This window comes from Moschus berezovskii, chromosome 24, assembly GCF_049115385.1.
Source record: "Moschus berezovskii isolate FMDL1 chromosome 24, NW_MosBer_1.0, whole genome shotgun sequence".
Taxonomy (NCBI): domain Eukaryota; kingdom Metazoa; phylum Chordata; class Mammalia; order Artiodactyla; family Moschidae; genus Moschus; species Moschus berezovskii.
The window spans coordinates 56,307,980-56,333,547 of record NC_142483.1 but is presented as its reverse complement, the minus strand read 5'-3'; the positions used below and the strand labels follow the sequence as shown (position 1 = coordinate 56,333,547).

General features: G+C 42.9%; 1 protein-coding gene across 4 annotated transcripts in view; it reads right to left on the bottom strand.

The window, feature by feature from the left end:
* Window positions 1-25,568, bottom strand: part of GADL1 (GAD like acidic amino acid decarboxylase 1) — a 380,197-nt gene that overhangs the window by 177,454 nt on the left and 177,175 nt on the right. The window contains exon 1 of one of the 4 annotated variants that reach the window (XM_088831972.1): window positions 20,851-21,454. The exons of 2 other annotated variants lie outside the window; for them this stretch is intronic. In XM_088831972.1, coding sequence (XP_088688098.1) covers window positions 20,851-21,439 — 589 coding nt within the window. In that variant the 5' untranslated portion in view covers window positions 21,440-21,454. Of the gene's footprint in view, window positions 1-20,850; window positions 21,455-25,568 lie in introns of those variants that run through there. One more of the 4 variants, XM_055414756.2, reaches the window with a different exon arrangement.

The following is a 25,568-nucleotide window of genomic DNA, read 5'->3' as shown; positions in this document are numbered from 1 at the left end:
ACCAGCTGAACTATCAAGGAAGCCCCTCTGAATCACCAGGGAAACTTTAAATTTATCTAAGGGGAAAAAAGATCCTTCTTCAAAGCATGTGCCTGTTTCTACAGTGTGAAAACTTCCACCAAGCTAATTTCAAGGGACCAATAGTTTACAAATTGGCTTACAGTGTTTTTGAATATTTAACACCATCATGAGCTGGTATGAGGTGACGTCTACCCACCAAGGGGGAATCTAGGAAAACAAAAGGTCCTCAGTGAGAAAACATAATCACAGTTAACAAAAGTCTGGTAATGTGGCTCTTCAGGTGTGTCTCATCCAAGGAAAACCCACAGGATTTCCAAGTGCTAGCACTTTCTTCCTTTGCCTGTGACCTTTCTACACTGTCTGCTCACATGGCAAACCCAACGCTCTGAAAAATTAATACCCATATCAGCATCCCTCAACCAACAACTGATAGAGATTAACAGGCAGACATCCAGATCTCCTGTCCTTCATATGGGATAACTCTGGGGTGCACCTTCTTCACCAGCGCTCTAGTTACCCAGCAGAAGTAAACTGCAGTTACCCGCAGTGATAACTCGCTTTATAACAGGTTCTCTGTTGATCTCCCTGGGACCACCTTCCAAAGATACTACTTATGCTCCAATCCTTGACTCATGGACTGCTTCTGGAAAATCCAAATCAAAACAAATGACTGCTGTTTTTTGAATGCCTGTGGACCAGACAAACACTGTAATAGGTATTCATACTACATGTCTCTGCATGGATCTTCATAACATCTTATAAGGCAAGTATCATACTCAATTCTACAAATATGGAAATGAGAACCCAAGAGGTTAATCAAGCGTATGGAGGTCGCGTAGCCAGCACAGTAAATAGCAGAGCTGATATTTAAACTGTGATTGATTGCAGTGTCTCTTCTCTTTTCACTAAACCATGCAGCCACTCTCGCCAGGGAGGGTGGACTAACACAGGTCAAACTATAAAAGAACAATTAACTGCTAAGCTGACACACTGTATTGAACACTTCTGGGCAAAACTGCCATCATATGTATGTTCCACAATTACTTTCTAAAGTCCTCTTTTGTTGCGCCGTCAACTTGAAAAATAAGACCATGGATGAATATTACGAAATTCAGTTTTTCATAGATTTTCTTTCTCCCCTATCACTGCTTCATACAAATTAGGTACTGAAATAAAACTGAGTCAATGGCACAGCAGAACACACCGCGAGGAAAATGCATATGAGGAAAATACACTCCTTGCGTGTATTTTTTTGGCCCATATAGGATCTGAAAGAACAGACATGTCATAAAATATCAACTGAGGCTCTATTGATTTTGTAAGTTGATACAAAGTATTAGAAGGTCAAACAACACTGCATCCAGAGCGCTGAATGGGGAACAGTCTTATCAACTAAGGCACTTAAACAGAGGGAGGATTTAGCCATGTATTTAAGAGGCAAAAATTGGAGTGTGAAAATTTAAGATTTGTCAATGCTCAGCTAAATCGCCAAAACAGATTTTAATATTTAACAACAGCCCACTGACATCAAGTAATTTAGACGGTTGCTCTGCAATATCGAAGCTCCTGGATGTGAAATTCTTAGTGCTGTACCAAGACATGGCAGATGCTGGTGGAAAGAGACACAAATCTAACTCTGATTTACTCAGTATTTTGCAGGGTTGATTTCTTAAGCACAGAAAGAACACTCCAGAATTTGGGATGGGGTGGGGGTCCCAGACCCAACTCTGGCCCTACCTAGTTTCTGTGGCTGTGAAACAGGACTTTAACTTCTCCGGTTAAGTGACTGATGTTGTTATTTAGTCACTCAGTCCAACTCTTTGCCACCCTGTGGACTGTAGCCCACCAGGCTCTTCTGCCCATGGAATTTCCCAGCAAGAATACTGGAGTGGGTTGCCATTTCCTTCTCCAGGGGATCATCCTGACCCAGGGATCAAACCCATGTCTCCTGCATTGGCAAGTGGATTCTTTACCACTGAGCCACCAGGGAAGCCCCATGGTTAAATGATACCTTCAGTTAAATGGTGGGCCACAAGATGACTTGCCACTCTAATAGTCGATAGAAGAGAGAAGTTTTTCAGTTGTGTCCAACTCTGTGCGATCTTGTGGACTGTAGCCTACCATCTTCCTCTGTCCATGGGATTCTCCAGGCAAGAGTACTGGAGTGGGTTGCCATTTCCTTCTCCAGGGGATCTTCCCGACCCAGGGATCTAACCCAGGTCTCCTGCATTGCAGGTGGATTCTTTACCATCTGAGACACCAGGCAACAGTTAATAACAGTTAATAATAGTCAATAACTCTATAGCTAAAGCCCTTTTTAAAATTAAATTCTTATTCACATAATTAATATAAATCACATTCCAGCATTTCTAAAAGCAGTCCTCATCAGTGATCTGCAAAACTGTGAATTCCTATAATGTTTCAGGACCTTCATGGTTGTTGTTCAAGAAAGGAACCGATGGAGAGCATGTTTTATCTCAAAAGCCTCTCTATGCCGTTTTGCTTTGAGTTCATAGGCATGAGTGTATGACGGAACACTTCGGCATCAAATTACAATATGACTGAAAGACACTTGACTGCCATTGCTCTTCTGTCTTTAAAAAGTGGAAAACTTAACTACTAAGCCTCTTGCCATGGGATTCTTCATCAGCAGACCCGAGACTCAGCTTCACAGACATTTATCTTTGGAAACCGTACTCCCCTCAAAGAGCACTGATGCCAAGGGCAGTGGGTGAAGCAGCCGGTTTAGTTTCAAGGGAGTCTGTGGCACAGTGACATTTACGACACTCAGGTATACTGACAAAAATGCAGTACTGACATACTTTGGAGATGTTGCTGGCTCAGTTCTAGATCACCACAATAAAATAAATATCAAAGCAACTTATGTGAATTATTTAGTTTCCCAGTGTGTACAAAAATCATGTTTACACTATACTCTAGGCTATTAAGTATTCAACAGCATTATCTCTAAAAAAATACATATATCTTAACTAAAAAAATACTTGATTGTATAAAAAAAATGCTAACCAACATCTGAGCCTTCAGTGAGTCAAAATCTTTTGACTGGCCTTGACATTGATGGCTCCTGACTGATCAGGGTGTGATTGCTGAAGGTTGGGGTGACTGTGGCAATTTCTTAAAATAAGACGACAATGAAGCTTGCTACATTCATTGACTCTTCTTTTCATGAACAATTTCTCAGCAGCATGCAATGCTATTTGATAGCATTGGACCCTCAGGAGGACTTCTTTCAAAACTGGAGTCAAGCCTCTCAACCCCCCAACTAAATTTACTCTAAATCCTTTGTCATTTACACAGGCTTCACAGCATCTTCACCAATAGTAGACTCCATCTCAAGAAATCACCTTCTTTGCTCATCCATAAAAAAAGCTTATCTGTCCAAGTTTTATCATTGCTGTTCAGTCACTCAGTCATGTCCAACTCTTTGCAACCTTGTGGACTGCAGGGGCTTCCCTGTCTTTCATCATCTCCCACAGCTTACTCACACTCATGTCCATTGACTTGGTGATGCCATCCAACCATCTCATTCTCTGTTGTCCCCTTCTCCTCCTGCCTTCAATCTTACCTAGCCTCAGGGTCTGTTCTAATGAGTCAGCTCTTCACATCAGGTGGCCAAAGTATTGGGGCTTCAGCTTTATGATTGGCTGGTTTGATCTCCTAATTGTCCTTTATGATTGGCTGGTTTGATCTCCTAACAGTCCAAATTTTATCATGTGAATGTAAAAATTAAGTTTCATCTTCAGGTCCCACTTCTAATTCTAGTTCTCTTGGTACTTCCACCACATCTGCAGTTACTTCCTCCACTGAAGGCTTGAACCCCTCAAAGTCATCCATGAGAGTTGGAATCAGCTTCTTTCAAAGTCCTGTTGATATTATGCCCTCTTTCTATGAAACATGAATATTCTTCATGGCATCTGAAGTGGTGAATCCTTTCCAGAGGTTTTTAAAATTGACTTTACCCAGGTTTATCAGAGGAGTCATTATCTATGCCAGCTATAGCCTTACTAAATGTATTTCTTAAATAATAAAACTTGAAGGTCAAAATGACCCGTGGGCTACAGAATAGGTGTTATATTATTTACCAAGCATTAAAACCTCTTTGTATTAATACATTTCCATCAGCACTCTTGAGTGTCCAGGTGTCTTGTCAACAAGCAGTAAATATTTGGAAAGGAATCTTTTTTTTCCTGAACAGTAGATTAACAGTAAGTTTAAACTATCCAGTAAACCATGCTGGCAACAGATGTGGTCTCATGCAGGCTTTGTTGTTCCATTTACAGAGCACAGGCAGGGGAGATTTAGCATAAGTCTTAAGGACCTTGCTGCTGCTGCTGCTAAGTCGTGTCAGTCGTGTCCGACTCTGTGAGACCCCATAGACGGCAGCCCACCAGGCTCCGCTGTCCCTGGGATTCTCCAGGCAAGAACACTGGAGTGGGTTGCCATTTCATTCTCCGATGCATGAAAGTGAAAAGTGAAAGTGAAGTCGCTCAGTGGTGTCTGACTCTTCGCGACCCCATGGACTACAGCCCACCAGGCTCCTCTGTCCATGGGATTTTCCAGGCAAGAGTAATGGAGTGGGGTGCCATTGCCTTCTCTGCTTAAGGACCTTAGAACTTTCAAAATGGTAAATGAGCATTGATTTCAACTTAAAGTCACCGAGTTAGTTGCATTAGCCCCTAACAAGAGAAATCAGCCTGTCCTTTGAAGGCTTGAAGCCAGGAATTGACTTCTCTCTAGTCATGAAAGCTCTTCTAATAGAAGGCAGTTTCATCTACATTGAAAATCTATTGTTTAGCATAGCCACTTATTAATTACCTTATGTAGACCTTCTGGGTAAGTTACAGCAGCTTCTACACCAGCATCTGCTGCTTCGCCTTGCACTTTGATGTTAAGGAGATGGCTTCTTCCCTTCAACCTCATGAACCAACCTCTGCTGGCTTCAGACTTTTCTTCTGCAGCCTCCTCACCTCTCTCAGCCTTCCGAGAACTGAGGCGAGTTAGGGCCTGACTCTGGATTAGGTATTGGCTTAAAGGAATGTTGTGTCTGGCCAGATTTTCTTTCCAGACCATTCAAATCTTCTCCATATCAGCACAAAGGCTGTTTCTCTTTCTTGTTCACTGAATAGCATTTTTAATTTCCTTCAAGAACATTGCCTTTGCATTCACAACTTGGCTGTTTGGTGTAAGAGGCCTAGCTTTTGACCCATCTTGATGCATGCTTTCCTCACTAAGCTTGATCATTTTTAGCTTTTGATTTAAAGTGAGAGACTTGGGACTCTTCCTTTCGCTTGAAAACTTAGAGGCCATTGTAGGGTTATTAACAGTCTAGTGTCAACACTGCCGTCTCAGGGACTAGGAAGGCTGAGGAGAGGGAGAAAGATGGGGAATGGCTGGCTGATGGAGCTGTCAGAACTCCCACATTTATTGATCAAATTTGCTGTCTTATATGGGCATGGTTCCTGGTGCCAAAAAACAAATAGTAATGTCAAAGGCCATTAACCATAAGTCACCTTACTGCTGCTGCTGCTGCTAAATCGCTTCAGTCGTGTCCGACTCTGCGACCCCATAGACGGCAGCCCACCAGGCTTCCCCGTCCCTGGGATTCTCCAGGCAAGAACACTGGAGTGGGTTGCCATTTCCTTCTCCAATGCATGAAAGTGAAAAATGAAAGTGAAGTCGCTCAGTCGTGTCCGATTCTTGGCGACCCCATGGACTGCAGCCTACCAGGCTCCTCCGTCCATGGGATTTTCCAGGCAAGAGTACTGGAGTGGGTTGCCATTGCCTTCTCCTAGGTCACCTTACAACATATAATAACAATAACAGGAAAACTTGAAATATTGTGAGAGTTACCAAAATGTGACACAGAGACGTGATGTGAGCAAATGCTGTTGGAAAAATGGTGCCAACGACTTGCTCAACACAAGGTTGCCCCAAATCTTCAGTTGTAAAAAACACAGTATCTGGGAAGTGCAGACAAGCAAAGTATAATGAAACAAAGTCTGCTTCTATCTTTACTTTGGTCTCTGACTGATGTTATCAGCTCGTGAATCTCCACTGACAGAAAGAGGTGACAAAATTTCCATTACTTAATCCAATCTGGTTAAAATTTGGTCAGCGATGATCAACAGTCCGTTTAGGCAATGCTCTGTTTTTACAATGTTCAATGAAAATGCTCGATGGCTCAGCTTCCCACTCCCTGTCTCCGAACCTTTTTGAAGGCTTCTGGGTGCGTGGGGAGCAAGCACACATTACTCAGCATCGGAAGGGAGGCGCAGTAGTGGAGTCCTTGCATCCACGGGGGACCCTGGCACTTTGTCTCTGACCATGTCACGCGTTTACGTCTTTACTCCTCCCACCTGGCAGTCATGGCGGAGGCATACTGTGCTGTCTCCTGTCTCACCTTGGTCAGACACTCGGGGTGTTCCCTCACTAAGGCGGACTCACCTTGGCTGTGGATAATGATGCCACCCACTCCAGACTTACACTCTGTTCTTCATCGGCTCCCTGATAAAGCAGGTCTATCTGTCCATGGTTTCTGCCTTCATCCGCATCAGAGAGAGAGATCCTTGCAAGAATCTAGGGCACTCCTCCCACCTACCTTCCTCTGAGGAGTACAGTGTGTTTCTGAGTCACTTCCATCCCCTGAAGCACTAAGTTCAGGCTCGCGCTCTCTCTCTGTCTGCAGAGAGCCATCACTTCTTTGCTCTGAAGAAGCTGCAAGGTGGCCTCATCCAAGAGAACTTGGTAAAGATCACTGTTGTTCTCTTCAGCGCTTCCATTAAATTGGGCTTCCCTTGTGACTCAGCTGGTAAAGAATCCGCCTACAGTGTGGGAGACCTGGGTTCAGTCCCTGGGTTGGGAAGATCCCCTGGAGAAGGGAAAGGCTACCCACTCCAGTGTTCTGGCCTGGAGAATTCCATGGACTGTATAGTCCATTGGGTCACAAAGAGTCGGACACGACTGAGCGACTTTCCCTTTCCCTTTCCATTAAATTAGCAGGTAAATGGGCTACTGCTCCTCGTGACTCCCTGGCTTTGATCTCAGGCAATGAGAAACGGAGACAAATCTTTCAGTCCTGGTCTGTCTTGCCTCAATTACTTTTTCTGTCTCCATTATCTTTTCATGCCTGAAGTGGAGACTTTTCATTGACATTTTTCAAAATTCCCAGTGGGTTTTATCTTTTACTGATTTGATTTTTTTGCCACACCACTCGGCATGTGAGATCCAAGTTCCCCAGTCAAGGATCGAACCGACACTCCCTGCACCGGAAGTGAGGAGTTTTAACCTCTGGACTGCCAGGGAATCCCCCCTCACTGATGCTTTTCACACCAAACATTCTCTCTTTAGACCTTAGCTTTTGGGAGATACTGAAGGCAGGAGGAGAAAGGAATGACAGAGGATGAGATGGTGGGATGGCGTCACCAACTTGATGGGCATGAGTTTGAGCAAGCTCCGGGAGTTGGTGATGGACAGGGAAGCCTGGCGTGCTGCCGTCCACAGGGTCACAGAGTCAGATATGACGGAGCGACTGAACTGAACTATGGCTAACCGTTAGAGGTTCACAAGGGAACCTTCTCTGTACTATGGACAAAACTCCATGAGTTTGTCTTCTAGGTGCAGCAGGGCATGCTCAAAGGTAAATAAAAAAATTTAGAAAGTCCTATCTGAAGGCAATAGTCTGTCTTGCAAAACTATGGTTTTGCTTTGAAACACTTACTTTGACCGCAATATCTACTTAACAGGGAAATCCCAGTGGCTCAGCAGTAAACAATCTGCCTGCAATGCAGAAGACCACCTGGAATGCAGGAGACACGGGATCGATACCTGGGTTGGGAAGATCCCCTGGAGAAGGAAATGGCAACCTGCTCCAGTATTCTTGCCTGGAGAATTCCATGGACAGAGAAACCTGGTGGGCTACAGTCCATGGGGTTGCGCGAGTCGGACTAAACCACCACCACCACAATCTTCATAATTGCCAGGCTTCTCTGTCCATGGAATTTCCCAACAAGAATACTGGAGCAGGTTGCCATTTCCTTTTCCAGTGGATCTTCTCAACCCAGGGATCAAACCTGTGTCTCCTGCAATGGCAGGTAGATTCTTTACCACTGAGCCACCTGGGAAACAACTCTGTACATTTACTAAAAATGAACTGAATTCCACAAACAGGAGAATTTTGTGATATATAAATCATACCTGAAGAAAGCTCTTACAAAATCATGAGCAATGTAAAAGAGAGTGAAGTACAGTTGCCCAGCCTCCGGTAAGCGATATCACAGACCTTAGTAGTGAGACCAAAGGGCCCTCTGGGGTTCCTGGGCACAGAAACCTTTCTAGGTCTCCCTGTGCCTTCTTTGTGGGAACAGACTCCAGTTTCCATGACCTTCCCTAAGTTACAAAGGACAGAGCTAACAGTTGTTAATCAGGGAAGGGAGGGGATGCAGAAACAAAGGAGAAATAATCAAGAAACAATAGTGCAGCCTTGGGGTGTGGTCCTGGTTCCCTCATGGTATACACATAACAAGACATGTTTAAGCTCTTTATAGAACTAAAAGAAAGAAAGAGAGTCAAGTCACTCAGTCCTGTTGACTCTTTGCGACCCCATGGACTGTAGTCTACCAACCTCCTCCATCCATGGAATTTTCCAGGCAAGAGTACTGGAGTGGGTTGCCATTTCCTTCTCCAGAGACTCTTCCGGGTCTCCCACATTGCAGGCAGACACTTTACTGTCTGAGCCACCAGGGAAGCCCTGATAGTTTGGTTTATAGAACTAAACTCCCAACAGATGAAAGATATAAGCATTTTTCATTCTAGAGAAGATCACCTGAGGCTAGATTAAAGGAGTGCAGGCTCTGTGCACACCTTAATCTTATCAGCCACACCACCCTTGTACTGCTGCTACACAACTTCTCAACAAATACCCCCAGGGTTGGGATACAGTTGTCAAGAACGGAAGCCCTCTGTGTCTCCCCTTTGTCTGGCAAAGCAATAAAGCAATTCTTTTCTATGTCACCCAGAACTCTGGCTCTGAGATTCAATTTCAGTACTAGGGCAAGCCAAGTTTTCAGCATCAGTTGGACAGCTGATGGGAATAGTGTAAACAGAATGAGTAAGGCAAGAACATGCAGGAATCGCCCTAAGGGCGAGAAGTCAGTCACAACTCCCAGTGCAGAACAGTGAGTAAAGCTGTAATTTCCCCTTAAACTGAGACTCACATGCCAGTTCTGTTTACATATGCTATCTGTTGAGCAATGTTATCAGTTTCTTCAAACTATAAGCATGAACTACAATTATTCATGCGTATGTTTACACAGAAATAGTTTTCCAAATAGAGAAACACTCTATACGGAAGCTTCTTATCTAGCAACATCAACCATCCAGAAGTGCCTGAGAATACTAGGAATGCAAAATAAATATATAGAACAATGTCACTGTAACAGGTATTTATAAACCTCACTCATAGTCAAAGGCAAACTACCTTGTATCCTGGACAATTTCAACGTTTTATAAGCTAAAAGAAGCAAGATGAGATAATTGCCAAACTTGTTAAAAACAATGAACTGGAGTAAAGTGCAGCAAATGGTGATTTAAAATGCTACTAGAATCAGGAGAAGGAAAAAAGCCGACACTCATGGGAAACGCCATGAGGAGGGAAACAGCAACAGCACAGAAGAGAAAAGAATTCAAGAGACGCGATCCAACATCGTTCAGCGAAGGGACAAAGCGACAGATGGACACTCTCAGCTCCTGAGAGTGCGATAAGATTCAGTGCTCCTAACAGCAACACCAAATACACAAAGAAGGAGGTAAGTGAGTTCTTAAACTCTTTTATGAATTTTTCTGTCCTTAAAAGTCTTTTTGCTTGTTTTTAAATTGGGTATTCCATTTTTATTGTGACAAAAACAAAAACACATAGCATAAAATTTACCGCCTTAACCATTTTAACAATACAGTTCACTATGTTAAGTAAATTCACATTGTTACAAAACAGATCTCCATAATGTGTACCTTGCAGAGCTGAAGCTCTATGCCCATTAAACACTTTCCGCTCCCTCTAGTCCCCCTGCTCCTGATAATGAGCATTCTATTCCCAGCTTTATATAAGTGGAATTACACACTACTTTGTCTGTTTGTGCCCAGCTTCTTTCACTTACCATAATGTCCTTGGGGTTCATACCTGCTGGAGCATATAACAGTACATCTGTCATTTTTAAGACTAAATAATATTCCATTGACTGCATATACCATATTTAATACATCCATCTATCCATCAATGCACATTTGGTTTTCCTCCTCCTGTTTGGCTATTATAAATACTGCTGCTGTAAACATGGGCATCTCTTTAAGACTCTGTTTTCAGTTACTTGGGATATTTACTCAGAAGTGGAATTGTGGTGGTTTTGTGGTTTACTCACTGAGTTGTGTCTGACTCTTGCAGCCCCATGGACAGCAGCCTGCCAGACTCCTCCTTACTAGTACTTATATGGCAGTTTCCTGTTTCATTTTTAAAGAAACCTCCATACTGCTGTTCATAGCATTTTACAAGCTAAACAACAGTGTGCAAGAATTTATAAAAACTTCCCCATTATACACCCAAGTTACTACTATTTGAAATAATTAGTAAATGAGAACATCATTTTTCAGCCAACTCATTATAATGTTTAATGAAATTCATGAAAGAATTGAGGAGCTGAACAGAAGAAACTTAATTAAATGCTTTATTGCCTAATATTACAATAAAAAACCTAATAGATAAAATGATTTCATGGTTGTCTCTAGAATTTAAGGATCAGACTAAACAGTGTAATTTAGCCAAAAGGACTGAGAGAGAGGAAGGGCTAGGGAGGCACAAGCCAGAGTCCAGAGAAGGCAAGCTTCAAAGAAAATGTTAAATCATTAGCACAAAAGCAGTAAAATCCAGATTGCAGAGAATTATGTAGACCAAATGGCCCAAGTTCTTCAACAGATAAATTATTTGAATAGAAAAGGTCAGGATAGTAAATCTATAAATTAAAAGACCTATCATAATTTTAAAAATAGGACTAAATTATTAGGTCTAGGAATGCATATTTGGTTGGTTAAATTATGAAATGCAAAAGTTAGGGTCAGTTCAGTTCAGTTCACTCACTGAGTCCTGACTGACTCAATGCGACCCCATGGATTGCAGCATGCCAGGCTTCCCTGTCCTTCACCAACTCCCAGAACTTGCTCAAACTCATGTCCATCAAGTCAGTGATGCCATCCAACCATCACATCCTCTGTCGTCCCCTTCCTCTCCTGCCTTCAGTCTTTCCCAGCATCAGGGTCTTTTCCAATGAGTCAGTTCCTCTCATCAGGTGGCCAATGTATTCAGCTTCAGCATCAGTCCAACCAACGAATATTCAGGATTGATTTCCTTTAGGATTGACAGATTAGGTTTCCTTACTGTCCAAGGGCCTTTCAAGAATCTTATCCAACACCATAGTTCAAAAGCATCGATTCTTTGGTGCTCAACTTTCTTTATGGTCCAACTGTCACATCCATGTGTCAGCAAAGTAACATCTCTGCTTCTAATATGCTCTCTAGGTTTGTCATAGCTTTTCTTCCAAGAAGCAAGCATCTTTTAATTTCATGGCTGCAGTCACTATCTGCAGTGATTTTGGAGCCCAAGAAAATAAAGTCTATCACTGTTTCCATTGTTTCCCCACCTATTTGCCGTGAAGTGATGGGACCGGATGCCATGATCTTAGTTTTCTGAATGTTGAGCTTTAAGCCAACTTTTTCACTCTCCTCTTTCACTTTCATAGAGAGACTCTTTAGTTCTTCTTCACTTTCTGCCGTAAGGGTGGTATTATTTGCATATCTGAGGTTATTGATATTTCTCCTGGCAATCTTGATTCCAGCTTGTGCTTCCTCCAGCCCAGCATTTCTCATGATGTACTCTGCATAGAAGTTAAATAAGCAGGGTGACAATATACAACCTTGACGTACTCCTTTTCCAATTTGGAACCAGTCCATTGTTCCGTGTGTGTTTTTAACCATTGCTTCCTCATCTGCATACAGATTTCTCAGGAGGCAGGTCAGGTAGTCTGGTATTCCCATCTCTTTCAGAATTTTCCACAGTTTGCTGTGATCCACAGAGTCAAAGACTTTAGCATAGTCCATGAAGCAGATTTTTTTGTGGAATTCTCTTGTTTTTTGTATGATCCAGCAGATGTTGGCAATTTGATCTCTAGTTCCTCTGACTTTTCTATATCCAGCTTGAACATTTGGAAGTTCTCGGTTCACAAACTATTGAAGCCTGACTTGGAGAATTTTGAGCATTACTTTGCTAGCATGTGAAATAAGTGCAACCGTGCAGTAGTTTGAATATTCTTCAGCATTGCCCTTCTTTAGGACTGAAATAAAAACAGATCTTTTGCAGTCCTGTGGCCACTGCTGAGTCTTCCAAATTTGCTGGCATATTGAGTGCCGCACTTTCACAGCATCATCTTTCAGGATTTGAAATAGCTCAACTGGAATTCCATCACCTCCACTAGCTTTGTTTGTAGTGATGCTTCCTAAGGCCCACTTGACTTCACATTCCAGGATGTCTGGCTCTAGGTAAGAGATCACACCATCCTGTGTTGCTGCTGCTACTGCTGCTAAGTTGCTTCAGTCATGTCTGACTCTGTGGGACCCCATAGACGGCAGCCCACCAGGCTCCCCCATCCCTGGGATTCTTCAGGCAAGAACACTGGAGTGGGTTGCCATTTCCTTCTCCAATGCATGAAAGTGAAAAGTGAAAGTGAAGTCCCTCAGTTGTGTCCAACTCTTAGCAACCCCATGGACTGCAGCCTACCAGGCTCCTCTGTCCATGGGATTTTCCAGGCAAGAGTACCAGAGGGGGTTGCCATTGCCTTCTCCGCCACCGTGTCATTAATCCATGACAAAAGAGGAAAGCATTTACAATGGGGAAAAGACAGTCTCTTCAAAAGTAGTTTTGGTAAAACTGGACAACAACATGTAAAATAATGAAATTGGAACATTCTCTAACACAATATACAAAAACTAAACTCAAAATGGATAAAAGAGCTAAATATAAGACCAGAAACCATAAAACTCCTAGAAGAAAATATGGGAGGAACACTCTTTGACATAAATTGTAACAATATCTTTTGGCTCTATCTCCTAAAGCAAAGGAAATAAAAGGGAAAATAAACAAATGAGACCTAATTAAACGTAACAGCTTTTGCACAACAAAGGAAACCATCAACAAAACAAAAGACACCTAAATGAACGGAATAAAATATTTGCAAGTGGTATGCCCAATAAAGGGTTATTATCCAAAATATATATATGGTTCCTACAACTCAACATCAGAAAAACAAACAACCCATCTAAAGAATGGGCAGAAGACCTAAATCGTCACTTTTTCAAAGAATATATACAGATGGTTCAGTATCATTAGTCATCAAAGAAATACAAAGTAAAAGCACATGAGGGACCTGCCTGGTGAACAAGTAGCTAAGGCTCTGTGATCTCAGTGCAGGGGCTCAGGTTCAATCCTTGGTCAGGGAACTAGATCCTACACGCTGCAACTAAGGGTTCACACGGAGGAACTAAAGATCCCTCCTGCCCCAACAAAGACTGAAGACCCCGCACGCTGCAGCCAAATAAATAAACACTCACCTCACACCTGTCAGAGTAACTGCACCCAAAAAGAACACAAACAAGTGTTGGTGAGGATATTTTTAAAAGGGAAACTTCCTACGCTGTTGTTAGGAATGTAAATTGGTACAACCACTGTGGAAATAGTAAGGTGGTTTCTCAAAAAATTAAAAATAGAAGCACCATATATAGTTTTGGGTATATTTTCAAAAATAGTGAAACTCCACTCCCAGGTATGTATTAAAAAATAAGGAAAACACTATTTTGAAAAGATACACACACCCCAATATTCACAGCAGCACTCTTTACAATAAAGATATAGTAGCAGGGATTTCCTTGTTGGTCCAGTGATTAAGACTCCCCGCTTTCACTGCAGGGGGCATGGGTTTGATCCCTGATTGGGGAACTAAGATCTTGCATGTGATGTGGCAAAAAAAAAAATAAAGATACTCCAGCAGTGTGTGTAATCTGAATTTATACTTAAAAAAATATGAAGGCAACCTAAGTGTCCATCAACAGATGAACCGATAAAGATGCTATAATATATAATCCACAATCACGCAAGGAAAGACTATTGAGCCATAGAAAAGGATGAGGTTTTGCAACATGCACATATGCAACAGCACGGATGGACTTTGAGGGCATTGTGTTGCATGAAATAAGTCAGAGAAAGACAAACACTGTATAACTTTCATGTGGAATCCAAAAAATAAAACAAACTGGTGAATATAACAAAAAGCAGACTCACAAATACAGAGAAAAACTTAGTGGTCACAAGTGGAAAGGGGAAAGCGGTGAGGGGCATTATAGGAGGAGGGGATTAAGAGATATAACCCACTATATATCAAAGAAATAATCGACAACTATACAGTAAGCGCCCTACGTAGGAATGAGTTCTGTTCTGAGAGTGTGTTCGTGAGTCCAATCTGTTCAAAACTCCAACAAATTTAGACTAGGTCCCCAACTAACACAAATGGCTATATAGTACCGTGCTGTAATAGGTTTATATTACTTTTCACACACATAATATATAAAAAACACACACACAAAATAAAGAAAACATTTTCAATCTTAAGGTACAGGACCTTGAAAAGGACAGTAGGACAGCACAGCAGCTGGCACTCGGCTGGCATCCAGCGAACAGGCAGGAAGAGTTACTGACCAGAGGAGGGAGAGGAGGTGGGAGGTGGCAGAGCTGAAGGGTTGGCAGCAGCAGAAACGGAGGGCGGGTGCAGCTTCACTCACGTCTGAGTGAATTAGTATCCTTTGTCATCGGAATTTGAAGGTTCATATGTTGGGGACTTACATATATTGTACAACACAGGGAGTATAGTCAATGTTTTATAATAACTATAAATGGAGCACAACCTTGAAAAACTATGTATCACTAAGTTGGACACCTGAAACTTATATAATATTATATACCAACTATCTCAATTTTAAAAAGAAAAAAATACGTACGGTTAAAAGTTACTTATTCACAGCTCTATTCCCAAAGAATGGTGACTTTCCCCGCCCTCCCCAAAGAAAGGAAAGAGACCACCTTCCCTGCTTTATAAAACTCTTTCTCCTGGAACTAACTTTGCAAACAAAGAAATGATACTTAATGGCAGCCACTGTGAAAGCCCCTCAAGTGCAGACACAAAACAACTAGGGAGCACTGACTAACTAGGCATTCATGAACTGCCACAATCTTTACACAACAGAGGAAGGAGAGCCAAGGGCACAGAGGATACCAAAAGTTAACTATGATTTGCAGCGAAGCAATGTATGTGGCAACTGAACTGAACTGAGCTGACTGTATTCAATACCACAAGCTGGAAAATTAGTATCTTTTGTCATTTGGCATTAAGTCGCTTTCTTTTTCCTACTTTGAGTTTCTTTTTCAACTGCTCATCTCTTTAAATCAATTATGCTATTTTGTAATTCTGAAAGGCGGAAACTTATTTAAATGTTCAAAAATAGTTGGGCGGACAAATTTGGAAAGTCAGTTGAGAAAGCAACTTAAGTGTCCAGTGTCAGAGAATTAGGTGGTGCAGTGTAAGTGGTCTATGGTATTTTTTATTGGGGTATAATTACTTTATTAGTTTCTGCTGTACAACAAAGTGAATCAGCTATACATATCTCCCTTCCCTCTTGAGCCTCCCTGCCCCACCCCATCCCCTAGGTCATCGCAGAGCATTGATCTGAGCCCCTCCCCGTGCCACACAGCAGCTTCCCACTAGCTGTCTATCTTACACATGGTAGTGTATTTATGTCAAACCTACTTTCCCAATTGTTTTATGGTGCATAGTCCTTGTATTGTGTTTCTTCCTTATAAAAGAAGGCAAGTTCATTACATAAGAATTGGAAACATAAACAAGCAAAAAAAATTAAGGAATATTTATTATTCCATCTATCCAGAGGCAACATCTATTAATCCTCTGTTGCCTTTCCACCTCAATCCTTTTGCAATAGGTAATGATTTTCCAAAAACAGAATGACATCACATAGCATTTTAAAGCCTATCATAATTTATTTATGCCATCCAGCAAAAGAATATTTATGTTTTTAACACCCTATTGTTTGGTATGTAAATACTTACAAATTTTCACAATTATAAACAACCTGGAGGAGGAAAAAGTGAGTATGAATTCAAGCTTAAATGCAAAAATAAGGACTGATGTATTTCAGGAATCACACATTGTTACCACCCATCACTTTCTTATTCACTTACACATTTCTTTATTCAACAGATACATGTTGAATATATGTACCTACAGTGTGTCAGGCGCTTAGTGAGGTACTGTGAAAAGTGAAAATGTTAGTCACTTAGTCGTGTCAGACTCTTTGTGACCCCATGGATGGCAGCCTGCCAGGCTCATCTGTCCATGGGATTCTTCAGCCAAGAATACTGGATTGGGTTGCCATTCCCTTCTCCAGGGGATCTTCCACACCCAGGGACTGAACCCAGGTCTCCTGCATTGCAGGTAGATTCTTTACCATCTAGGCCACCAGGGAAGCCTCCAAGCTAGGTGCTGGGGATTCAGTAAATGGAAAGATGTGGTCCATGCTCTCATGGACTTTATGTAAGAAACAGAGATGTAACCAATTACAAAAAACTCTGAAAAGTGTTTCAATGTAGACAAAACAATTTACAAAACTATTCAATACAATAGAAAAATCACTGAGCAAGAATCAATGTTTTCAAAGTGAATTGTGAGGGTAACTCCAGGAGCAAGCTGCCTTCTGAAAAGTACTCTCCCAGGACTCACTGGGACTCCTAACTCACTTTTCTGTTTTAATATATAAATTAACTTCTCACTCTTTGCACAGAATGAAAGCTCCAATTGCAAAGACACAGCAGCCAAAGCACGCACGTGCGCACACACACACACACACACCCCGTGTGTGGCTGATCACACATCTGGCAGACTCCCCGCACCAGTAGGTACACTGTGCCTGTTAGTGTTGAATAGCTGAATGGATTTCACACTAACCCGATCTTCTGGAAAGTTGCGCTTTGTTGACAGATTCTAATTACCTCACTAAACTCTATATCCAATTTTCTGAATATAATAAGTTTATGGAGAGCCTGCTACCTGCCAGACAGTCTGTATATCAGTGCAGATGCTCACGATGATTTCAACTAGTGGATATTTTTATCCCTATTTTACAGATGAAGAATCTGAGATACAGAGTTTTCATCACATATTGACAGATACTGCACATCCGAGCATTCGCTGTGCATCCTTCTCTTTCCTCCGTCCCCACGGTTCCCCATGGAGAGCAGCTCTGCTCTACTGCAGGCCGCCTGCTCCCAGGGCACTGTCTTTTTAAAATTTTTATTTTATATTGGGGTATAGTTGATGAACAATGTTGTGTTAGTTTCAGGGGTTTAGCAAAGTGGTTCAGGTATACATATATGTGTATCCATTCTTTTCAAATTCTTTTCCCATTTAGGTTGTTACAGAATACTGAGCAGAGCTCAGGGCACCACCGTGTAATGTGGACCCATCTTGGGCAGCCTGAGAGAGCGGGACCCCTGCCACACCTGCTCCAGAGAAGGGCTGGAGAGCGTCCCGTGGGGCGCTGCCTCTGCCTCAGAAAGGTACAGCTGTCCTTCATTCCCAGCAACCAGAGGGCTTCTGCCCCTGGGGCAAAGCATGGGTCCCTACCCTGGCCAGAGGGACAGAGGGAGCTGCTACTGCCAGCTCTCTGAATACCCAGGGTCTTCCCTCCCATCTTTCCCACCCAAAGGGAAAGCGGAGAATGCTCCTGGCACTTCAGTGAGCTTAGTGCCACCTTCCAGGGGTCTCGCCAGCGCTCCACCTGTGGACATTCAACATTGTTTTCCAGCAGGAGAGGACCGAACACCCTGGGTTAGGGGTTAGGGGCAAGGATTGAACACTCACAGCTGACAGTCACCCTCCCAGAGCCTCAGTTTTATTTTTTTTTTTAATTTATAATTATAATAAAAGCAGACAGTAATAGTTCCCCTTGCTGTGAGGCTTAGAGAAGCTGGCACTTGTAGTTCAGCCTAGCAGGTAAGTGCTCAATAAACATGAGCACTTCATACCTTAAAGGAGGGACAAGAGACTGGGTCATAAACTTTACCTGCAGTGGGTTTCATTTAAATTATGAGCAAAAGAAATAAATAAAAACTGAAGAGTTTATAGAGAGAAAGAAAACAAAGAAATATACAAGCGGACAAAAGATTAAACAGAAATTTTGTTCCTGAATACCATGGTTTCAATTTTATTCCAATATACCAGACTTAAAACATTCCATAAAAGTCAGATTTTCAATGGAAAAGTTTCTGCCCCTTTTTATTAAAACTTAAAAGTTTCTTCCAGTTTAAAAGTGAAGAATCAAAATAAGAATCAAAAACTGCATAAGAAAGAAACTATGACTTTGCAGGCCAAAATTATGTAGGAGGTTTGTCTTATAACTTCAAACCAGAAGGGAAAATATGAGTTGAGTCCAAAGAATTCTTTATTTCTACTGGAATTAAACTTCAAATCTGTTATAATTAGCCTACATTTCTCTGGGATGCACTATGGGCAGACTATAAACTGGATCAAAACATCTGGAGTAGAATAAGAATTATTTATTTGTAATAAAATTCCCTATGACATTCTTCCATAATGTATCGTCTCTAACAGATATTCAACCAGACAATCTGTTTTAACAAGGCGTGTCATTTAACATACTCATCACATCACTTTCACAGTCTTGTCAAACATACTTCGAAATTTACAAAGTCTGACAGATACATATCCTGGCCTCTTTTAAGATGTCATAGCGAACATTTGGCATGATTAGGTGTTATTGGACATGTGTTATCGCCTTGTCACCTGCTCAAGGCTAACTGGACTGACAGCAGCCTAAAGCCTTTTGGTATCCTCCAAAATTCAGATTTAAGGTTAAACTCTGCACTTCACTACTCATATATAGCAATCAATGAAGTCCTCACAAGGTACAGACATGCCTGGTTATAAGGACATATGCTTAATTTAGGAAGACTAGATACTTTAAAAGTTTCTATCAGAGGTCTAAAGAGTTTGTGGCTTTAAAACAGAAATTAAGATTTCAAACAAAACAAACAAAAGCGTGCAGGGCTAAGGCAGTCAGATACAACTATCCTGTGTGTCCATCCCTCACATAAAGAAACCTGCTATATTATTAGGAATTGTTTTTAAAAATCAGCCTAAAGTATCAATCGTTTTTTAAATAATTATCTTCCTTAGATTGCACTGTGTGTTGATCTTAGAAACATGAAAGCAATCATTTTAAAAAAAGTTCCATCAAAGTGACAGTTTTTATGTTATTGTTATTGAAAACAGTAACCATGTAACTTAAAAGAAAACTTTTCATTTTGTATTGGAGTATAGCGGATTAGCAAACAATGTTGTGAAAGTTTCAGGTGAAAGGGGACTCCACCATTCTCCCCTCCCATCCAGATTGCCACAAAACACTGAGCAAAGTTCCCTGTGCTATACAATGGGTCCTTGCTGGTTACCCATTTTAAATATGTGTGCATATGTCCATTCCAAACTCCCTCACTATCCCTTCCTCCCATTCTTCCCCAGGGCAACCATAAACTCTTTCTTGTGAGTCTATTTCTGTTTTGTAAGGATAACAGTAACAATGCAACTTAAAAAAAATATTTTCAAAAGAGGATCCAGGGTAGCGATGCTGGTAACTTTGCCCAGGACCGTGAAAGGGAGGAATGAAATGTTTCTTGCAGCACAGTGATTCTTGCCTTACCCATTACTGTGTGAAAATCCCCGCCCTTTACATGACTGGTCTGCAGGGAACCCTGCCCTGTGCACTTGCCTCACCAAGCCCCCAGAGAGTTTCAGCTTAAAAAGCAACTTCATTAAGTCAGGTTCAGTACAACCCAAAAGGGTTATTGATGCAAAGATGAGTTATTCCTGGAGGAACGCTCTTCCTAAAAGGTCAATAACTAACTAGCAAATAGCAGTAATGACTGACGTTTCAGGGCAGGGCTTCTGAACCAGGGGTAAACCGAGGCAGTTAAGGGGTCAAGTTTGAAATCTTTAGCAAACAAGCAAAAAGGTGAATAGGTGAATTTTGATGGGAAAAAAGTTCAGAGTATTTCATCACCCGTTCATAGCAACCTGAGACTCCTCCCTCGCAGAATCATATAACCATCATTTACGAGACGGACTGAATGATACCCGAGTTCTAAAGTCGGTTTGGGGAACTCTGCTGCACGATGCATGATGCCTTCTTTGAACAATTAACATTCCAGGTCCCCCACCCCCAAGAATACGAGGGCTCACTCACTATAAGATGAGGTACCCTTTTTTAACGCCTGTTTTTGGAGGAGACAGGTCGGGGGGCAGGTGTGCAGGGGTGATGCCGGGCACTTCCCAAGTAGAAGCACAACCATTTCTTAAAGGGAAGGGGCTCCCTCTGCATCTAGAGACCAGCGGCGAAACCTGTTCTGCGCTTCATCTCAAAAACCCGCCCAGGGCCCACCGCTCTTCAAGAGCGGTTCTGTGAGCTTCAGCAAAGTGAACTTGTCTCATTTATCTAAAAAGAACTCCCAAAAGAGCAGGAAAGGAGGCAAAACTCCAGGAACACGTGGACTTAATACCCACACCAGCCGCCTTACGGGGAAACAAACAACCCTCCTCCGGGACCCCTGATCCACCGACAGCGGGCGGTCATTACCGTCCGGGGCGCGCTCGCGGTCCGGCAGGCGGCTCATCGCTGCTCCGCGCAGGGCGGCCGGGGCGCGTCTCCTGCCGTCCAGGCCGCGGCGGCTGCGGTTGCCGAGGCAGCGCCCCGCGTGGGGACCCGCAGGTGCGCGCCGCCGCGGCTGGGCGCGAGCCACCCTCGGGACGGGCGGGGACGCGCTCGCGCTGCCTGAGCTCGGCCGCCGGAGGCTCCGCGCCTCTCTATTAATACTTGCTGCGCTGCTGGCGAGCTTCCGCCTGCTTGACCCGGGGCCAGGGTCTCTCTGCCCGAGCTGGGAAGGGCTGGGGGACGGCGTGTGGGGGCGTGGGGCATTTGCCCGCACAGGAACTGGCAGGGCGTACCCCGCAGCAAACCTTACCCCCGCTCCCCACCCCCGACCCCCTCCCGGAGGTAGAGACTGGGTCTGAATGAGTGAGCCTTGGAGTGTGACCTTCCCAGCTTTCATCTTTTGGGAGTCACCACCACGCAGGGTCCGATCTGGCGAGAGAAGCCCTAAGCTAAATCTGATGACCCCTCCAGGCCACCAGCGCAGGGAACCTATTTTAGGGCAGCCGCTCCTCATTCATTCAGGCCTGCCTTGACATTTAAGAGTCCCATAAGCAAATGCCTTACCCCGATCGGATTTCACCCCTTTGCCTCTGCAACATTCTAAGTTTGAAGAAGGGAAAGCAGTCTTTCCTTGTTGTCCAGGGGTAAAAAGAGCAAAAAAGGGCAGTGGATTCGAAAGGCCCACTATTTGTTCGGTGTTTAGACTAAAATGTTCACACGCTCATTCTTCCAGCAAGCCCCTGAAAGTTGGGCTCCAGCCATGTTCCTATTGTAAATTTAAATCTCATCAGCGAGGGCTGATTTTTGGCCATCTCTCCAACAAGTGTTATGTTTAAATTCCCTTAGGAGCTTTTAAGTGAGGCCATTGAGATGATAGGAGCAATCAGTTAAGGCTAATTCAAAGAACATTGATGACAACTACGTTACAGACCTGCATTCATAATCCAGATCCTTCAAGGGCCTTTAAAAAACAAAACCAAACCAAACCAGGTTTACTTCTGCACAGAGCCTAGAGTGGTTTCTTAGGTGAATTATTTCCTCTGGCTGCATAATTAAAGCTTGTATCAGTGAAGACAGTGCAGCCCTTTTCTCTCAAAAGAACTGATGATTTCCTAATATACCCAAGACTAGAGTTATTAAAAATATTAAAGTTAAGACCCTGCAGACAGATTTTATGAAGTTTCTGAGGCCCCCTCCCTCCATCTTTTGTATGTAGCTCCGCTGACAACATACTGAGAGCTAGTCATGGAAGCGTAAGTCAGAACTTCAGGAGCTAACCTTCGGTGACTCTGTTAAAAAATATGGAAAGGAGTATACACTCTGGCAAGATTTTCATGTACTTTTTTTAGCTTTGTAATAAGTGGGCCCTCTCTAGCCCAGCTTGGAACAGTGACTAGTTTCAGCCTCTGCTAAATTACATCTCTCTCTGCGTGAGGCAAACCAGGACCAACTGGGCTTCAGTGGATTGTAGAAATGCCAATTTATAGAACTTTTCCCTCTTGCCCCAACCAGGGAATATGCCATTTCAAATTTCTTAGATTAGAAGTCAAAAACTGCTCTCTAAGCTCACCTCTTAATAGGTTATCTCCCATTTTTATTCCTATATTTATTTCCTATAGCACAGGCATAAACTATATACCTTTGGGAGCAACAATAAACTCCCATATTTATTCCTATAGCAAAGGCATTGTGTTATATTTCTTCTTGCTTTCATTCTTCAGTTACTTGGCATTTTCTCTGTGCCAGTAACTAGGGATTTCAAGAAAAATCCTGCCCTCAGAACGCTGTAGAATATTTGAGAGAGACAGGCTTGGGAGCAGTTACTTTTTTCTCATCTATTTCATGTTCTGTGAAAGAAGGGGGCACTGAGGAGCCAGAGCTGAGGGGAGGGCTAATTCTGCTTGAAGGATTAAGAAATGTTTCTAACCAGTAGTGACCGTTTTCTCCGATGATAGTAGCTATTATTTTTAAACGTGTACTATGAGCGAGACACCCTGCTAAATGCTGTTCATACATTTCCTTCTATAATCCTTACATGAATGGGAATTACTATTATTCCCTTGTACCATATGGACAAACGGAGGCTCAGCTTTAGTAATCTGCCCAGAAACACAGAGGGAAAGCCTTTCAGAACCATGATTGGAAGGCAGCATTCTATAATTACAAAGCCTGAGGCCAGTGTCTACACTCGGTTGCACTGATTAGCAAAGGTATTTTCCACAGCCGGTGGTAAGAGCTTTTCACCAAAACCTTCCAGGAAAATGGGTCCTTGGAGGGTACACAGACAGGCTAGTTGGTGTTGCAAGAAACTGGACTGTGCCCCAGCCATCATGGCTCCTTACAGAGGAGCATCCACATTTCATAACAAGGCAGGGCCCCCAAACTGGTCTTAAGAAAGACTGCCATGAAAACAGCATTCATTCATTCACAAATCCATTCATCATTTGTTGGGCATTTACTCTGTGACACACACTTTTCCTGGAATCTGATTTCATCTCGACAACAGATTTCCCCTAGGAATTCTCCAAGGAATTAGGAGTTTACATTCAGGAAAAGAAAGAGGAAGTATCTCTAGACACAGAGATGGGTGTCCATTGGGATAATTTACTGAGAGTTGAAACACTTCCCTTTTGCTGGAGAGGCTGTGAGAGAGAAGAAAGAATACCCACAGCACCTTTTCCAATGAGAAAACTTCCAGCAGTCACGCCTACTCAAGGAGGCCCACGGGTGGTGTGGGTCTACAATGCTGGTGGCATGCTCAGCGCAGGGGCAGTACAATGTAATAATGAGGAATTCAGCCTTTGTTGAAGAACAGACACTGCATTCAAATGCTGACCCATCGGACCCAGGGTCAGGAACGATCCACTCTGGTCAATCCAATACTGTCCAGTGACTGAGTAACTTGGGTAAGCTTTACAACTAGCCTAAGGCTCTATTTTGTAAAACAAGATTAATAGTATAAATTCTATAGGATTTTTGCATGATAATCTGTATACTGGTAAAGAACTCCTTGCAGTTCCTAGCAGTAGAGGCCCAAATCAGATAGAAAAAAAAAAATCAGATTGTTTTTCTCCCTTAACACAAAGGTAGTTGAGCTTGAAGTCCTTTATTTGGTATTGTAGCTCCATGTTTTCATCTAGGGCCTGAAGCCTTCTCATTTTTTGCTCCAGTGTCCTTAATACAAGTTTCAGCCTCAGGACTTCGTCATGGACACAAAATGGCTTCCAGAACTCCAGTCTGACTAATGTCCAAACAAGGAGAGGGAAGGGGGAAAAGGCAAAAGTAAAACCTGACAGCTGAGTCAGGTTCCTTAAAATAACCTTCTTGGAAGGTTATCCAACAATGTCCATATAAAATTCAATATATATTCTTTCTGCAAGAGAAGCTGGGGTCTGTCTCTTTCTGTGTGTGTGTGTGTGTGTGTGTGTGTGTGTGTTAACTCAGGCATTTTAGAGATTCTGCTATCCAGGGTAAGGGAGAGAGTGGATACTGGATAGGCAGCCAGAAAACGGTGCCACAGTTGGAAGAACATCTGACACAGTGCCTGTCACAAGTGAACTTAAAGAGAAAGAGACAGAGACACACAGAGAGATAGAGAAAGAGAGACAGAGAAAGCAGCCATGTTAGAGAGCCAAGAATGCTTCCAGACAGACAGACAGGACCAGGGCTGATCTGAATGCACGTGCATCTTGGACAGGACAGTGAGGAGCTTGGGTCAGGCAGGTATTTTTCATGAAAGAGCATTCCTTCATTTCATAAATTTCAAGCAGACTTCAAAACTGCCAGGAAACATCTTTTAGATTACAATCAGCACAATTCGGTGCTAGAAACCTAAAGAACACGACCTAGATAAATCAAAGAACTTTTACGCTGTGCTTAGTCATTCAGTCATATCCGACTCTTTGTGACCCCACAGACAGTAGCCCACCAGGCTCCTCTGTCCATGGGGATTCTCCAGGCAAGAATACTGGAGTGGGTTACCATTTCCTCCTCTAGGGCATCTTCCCAGTCCAGGGATGGAACCTGGGTCTCCCACATTGCAGGCAGATTCTTTACCATCTAAGCCACCAGGGAAGACCCACGAGGAAGGACTATAGCAGTTCATAGAAACAAAAGTGCAGAGATGGGGGAGAAAAAATGAGACAGTCATCTATTGTTTACTGTTTTCAAACAAGCTAAATGGCATCTGCCTACCTGAAGAATTTTCTTTTCACAGGCACTTTACCAGAGGATATCAGAGACATCAGACTTGACTAGAGGTTAGAAAATCAGGCTTGAAAGTCAACCAAGAACCAAGCCAGTTCTGAGAGTTCAATGAGGAGGCAGTACAGCAGGCATCTTTTTGCAGGGACAGGTCTAACCAAGGATGCCCGTGTCCTCCCTGGAAGACCCACTGCCCCCATGAGACTCTCCCTCAAGTACCTAGAGAGAATGCAACTTGTTATCTTAATGTCACTTGATCAAATCAATCAGATGAGTGCACCAGATTGGTCAGTCTGGATCCAATGGAGGTTACAGGATGGACTCTTCCCCAGGTGCTGAAGTGCCCCCACAATTACCATACTCAAAAAAGTGATCCCACACACAGAGGCAGGAAGTGTAGATGCAAGACAGCCCCCCCAAAATGTCATGACTATATCCAA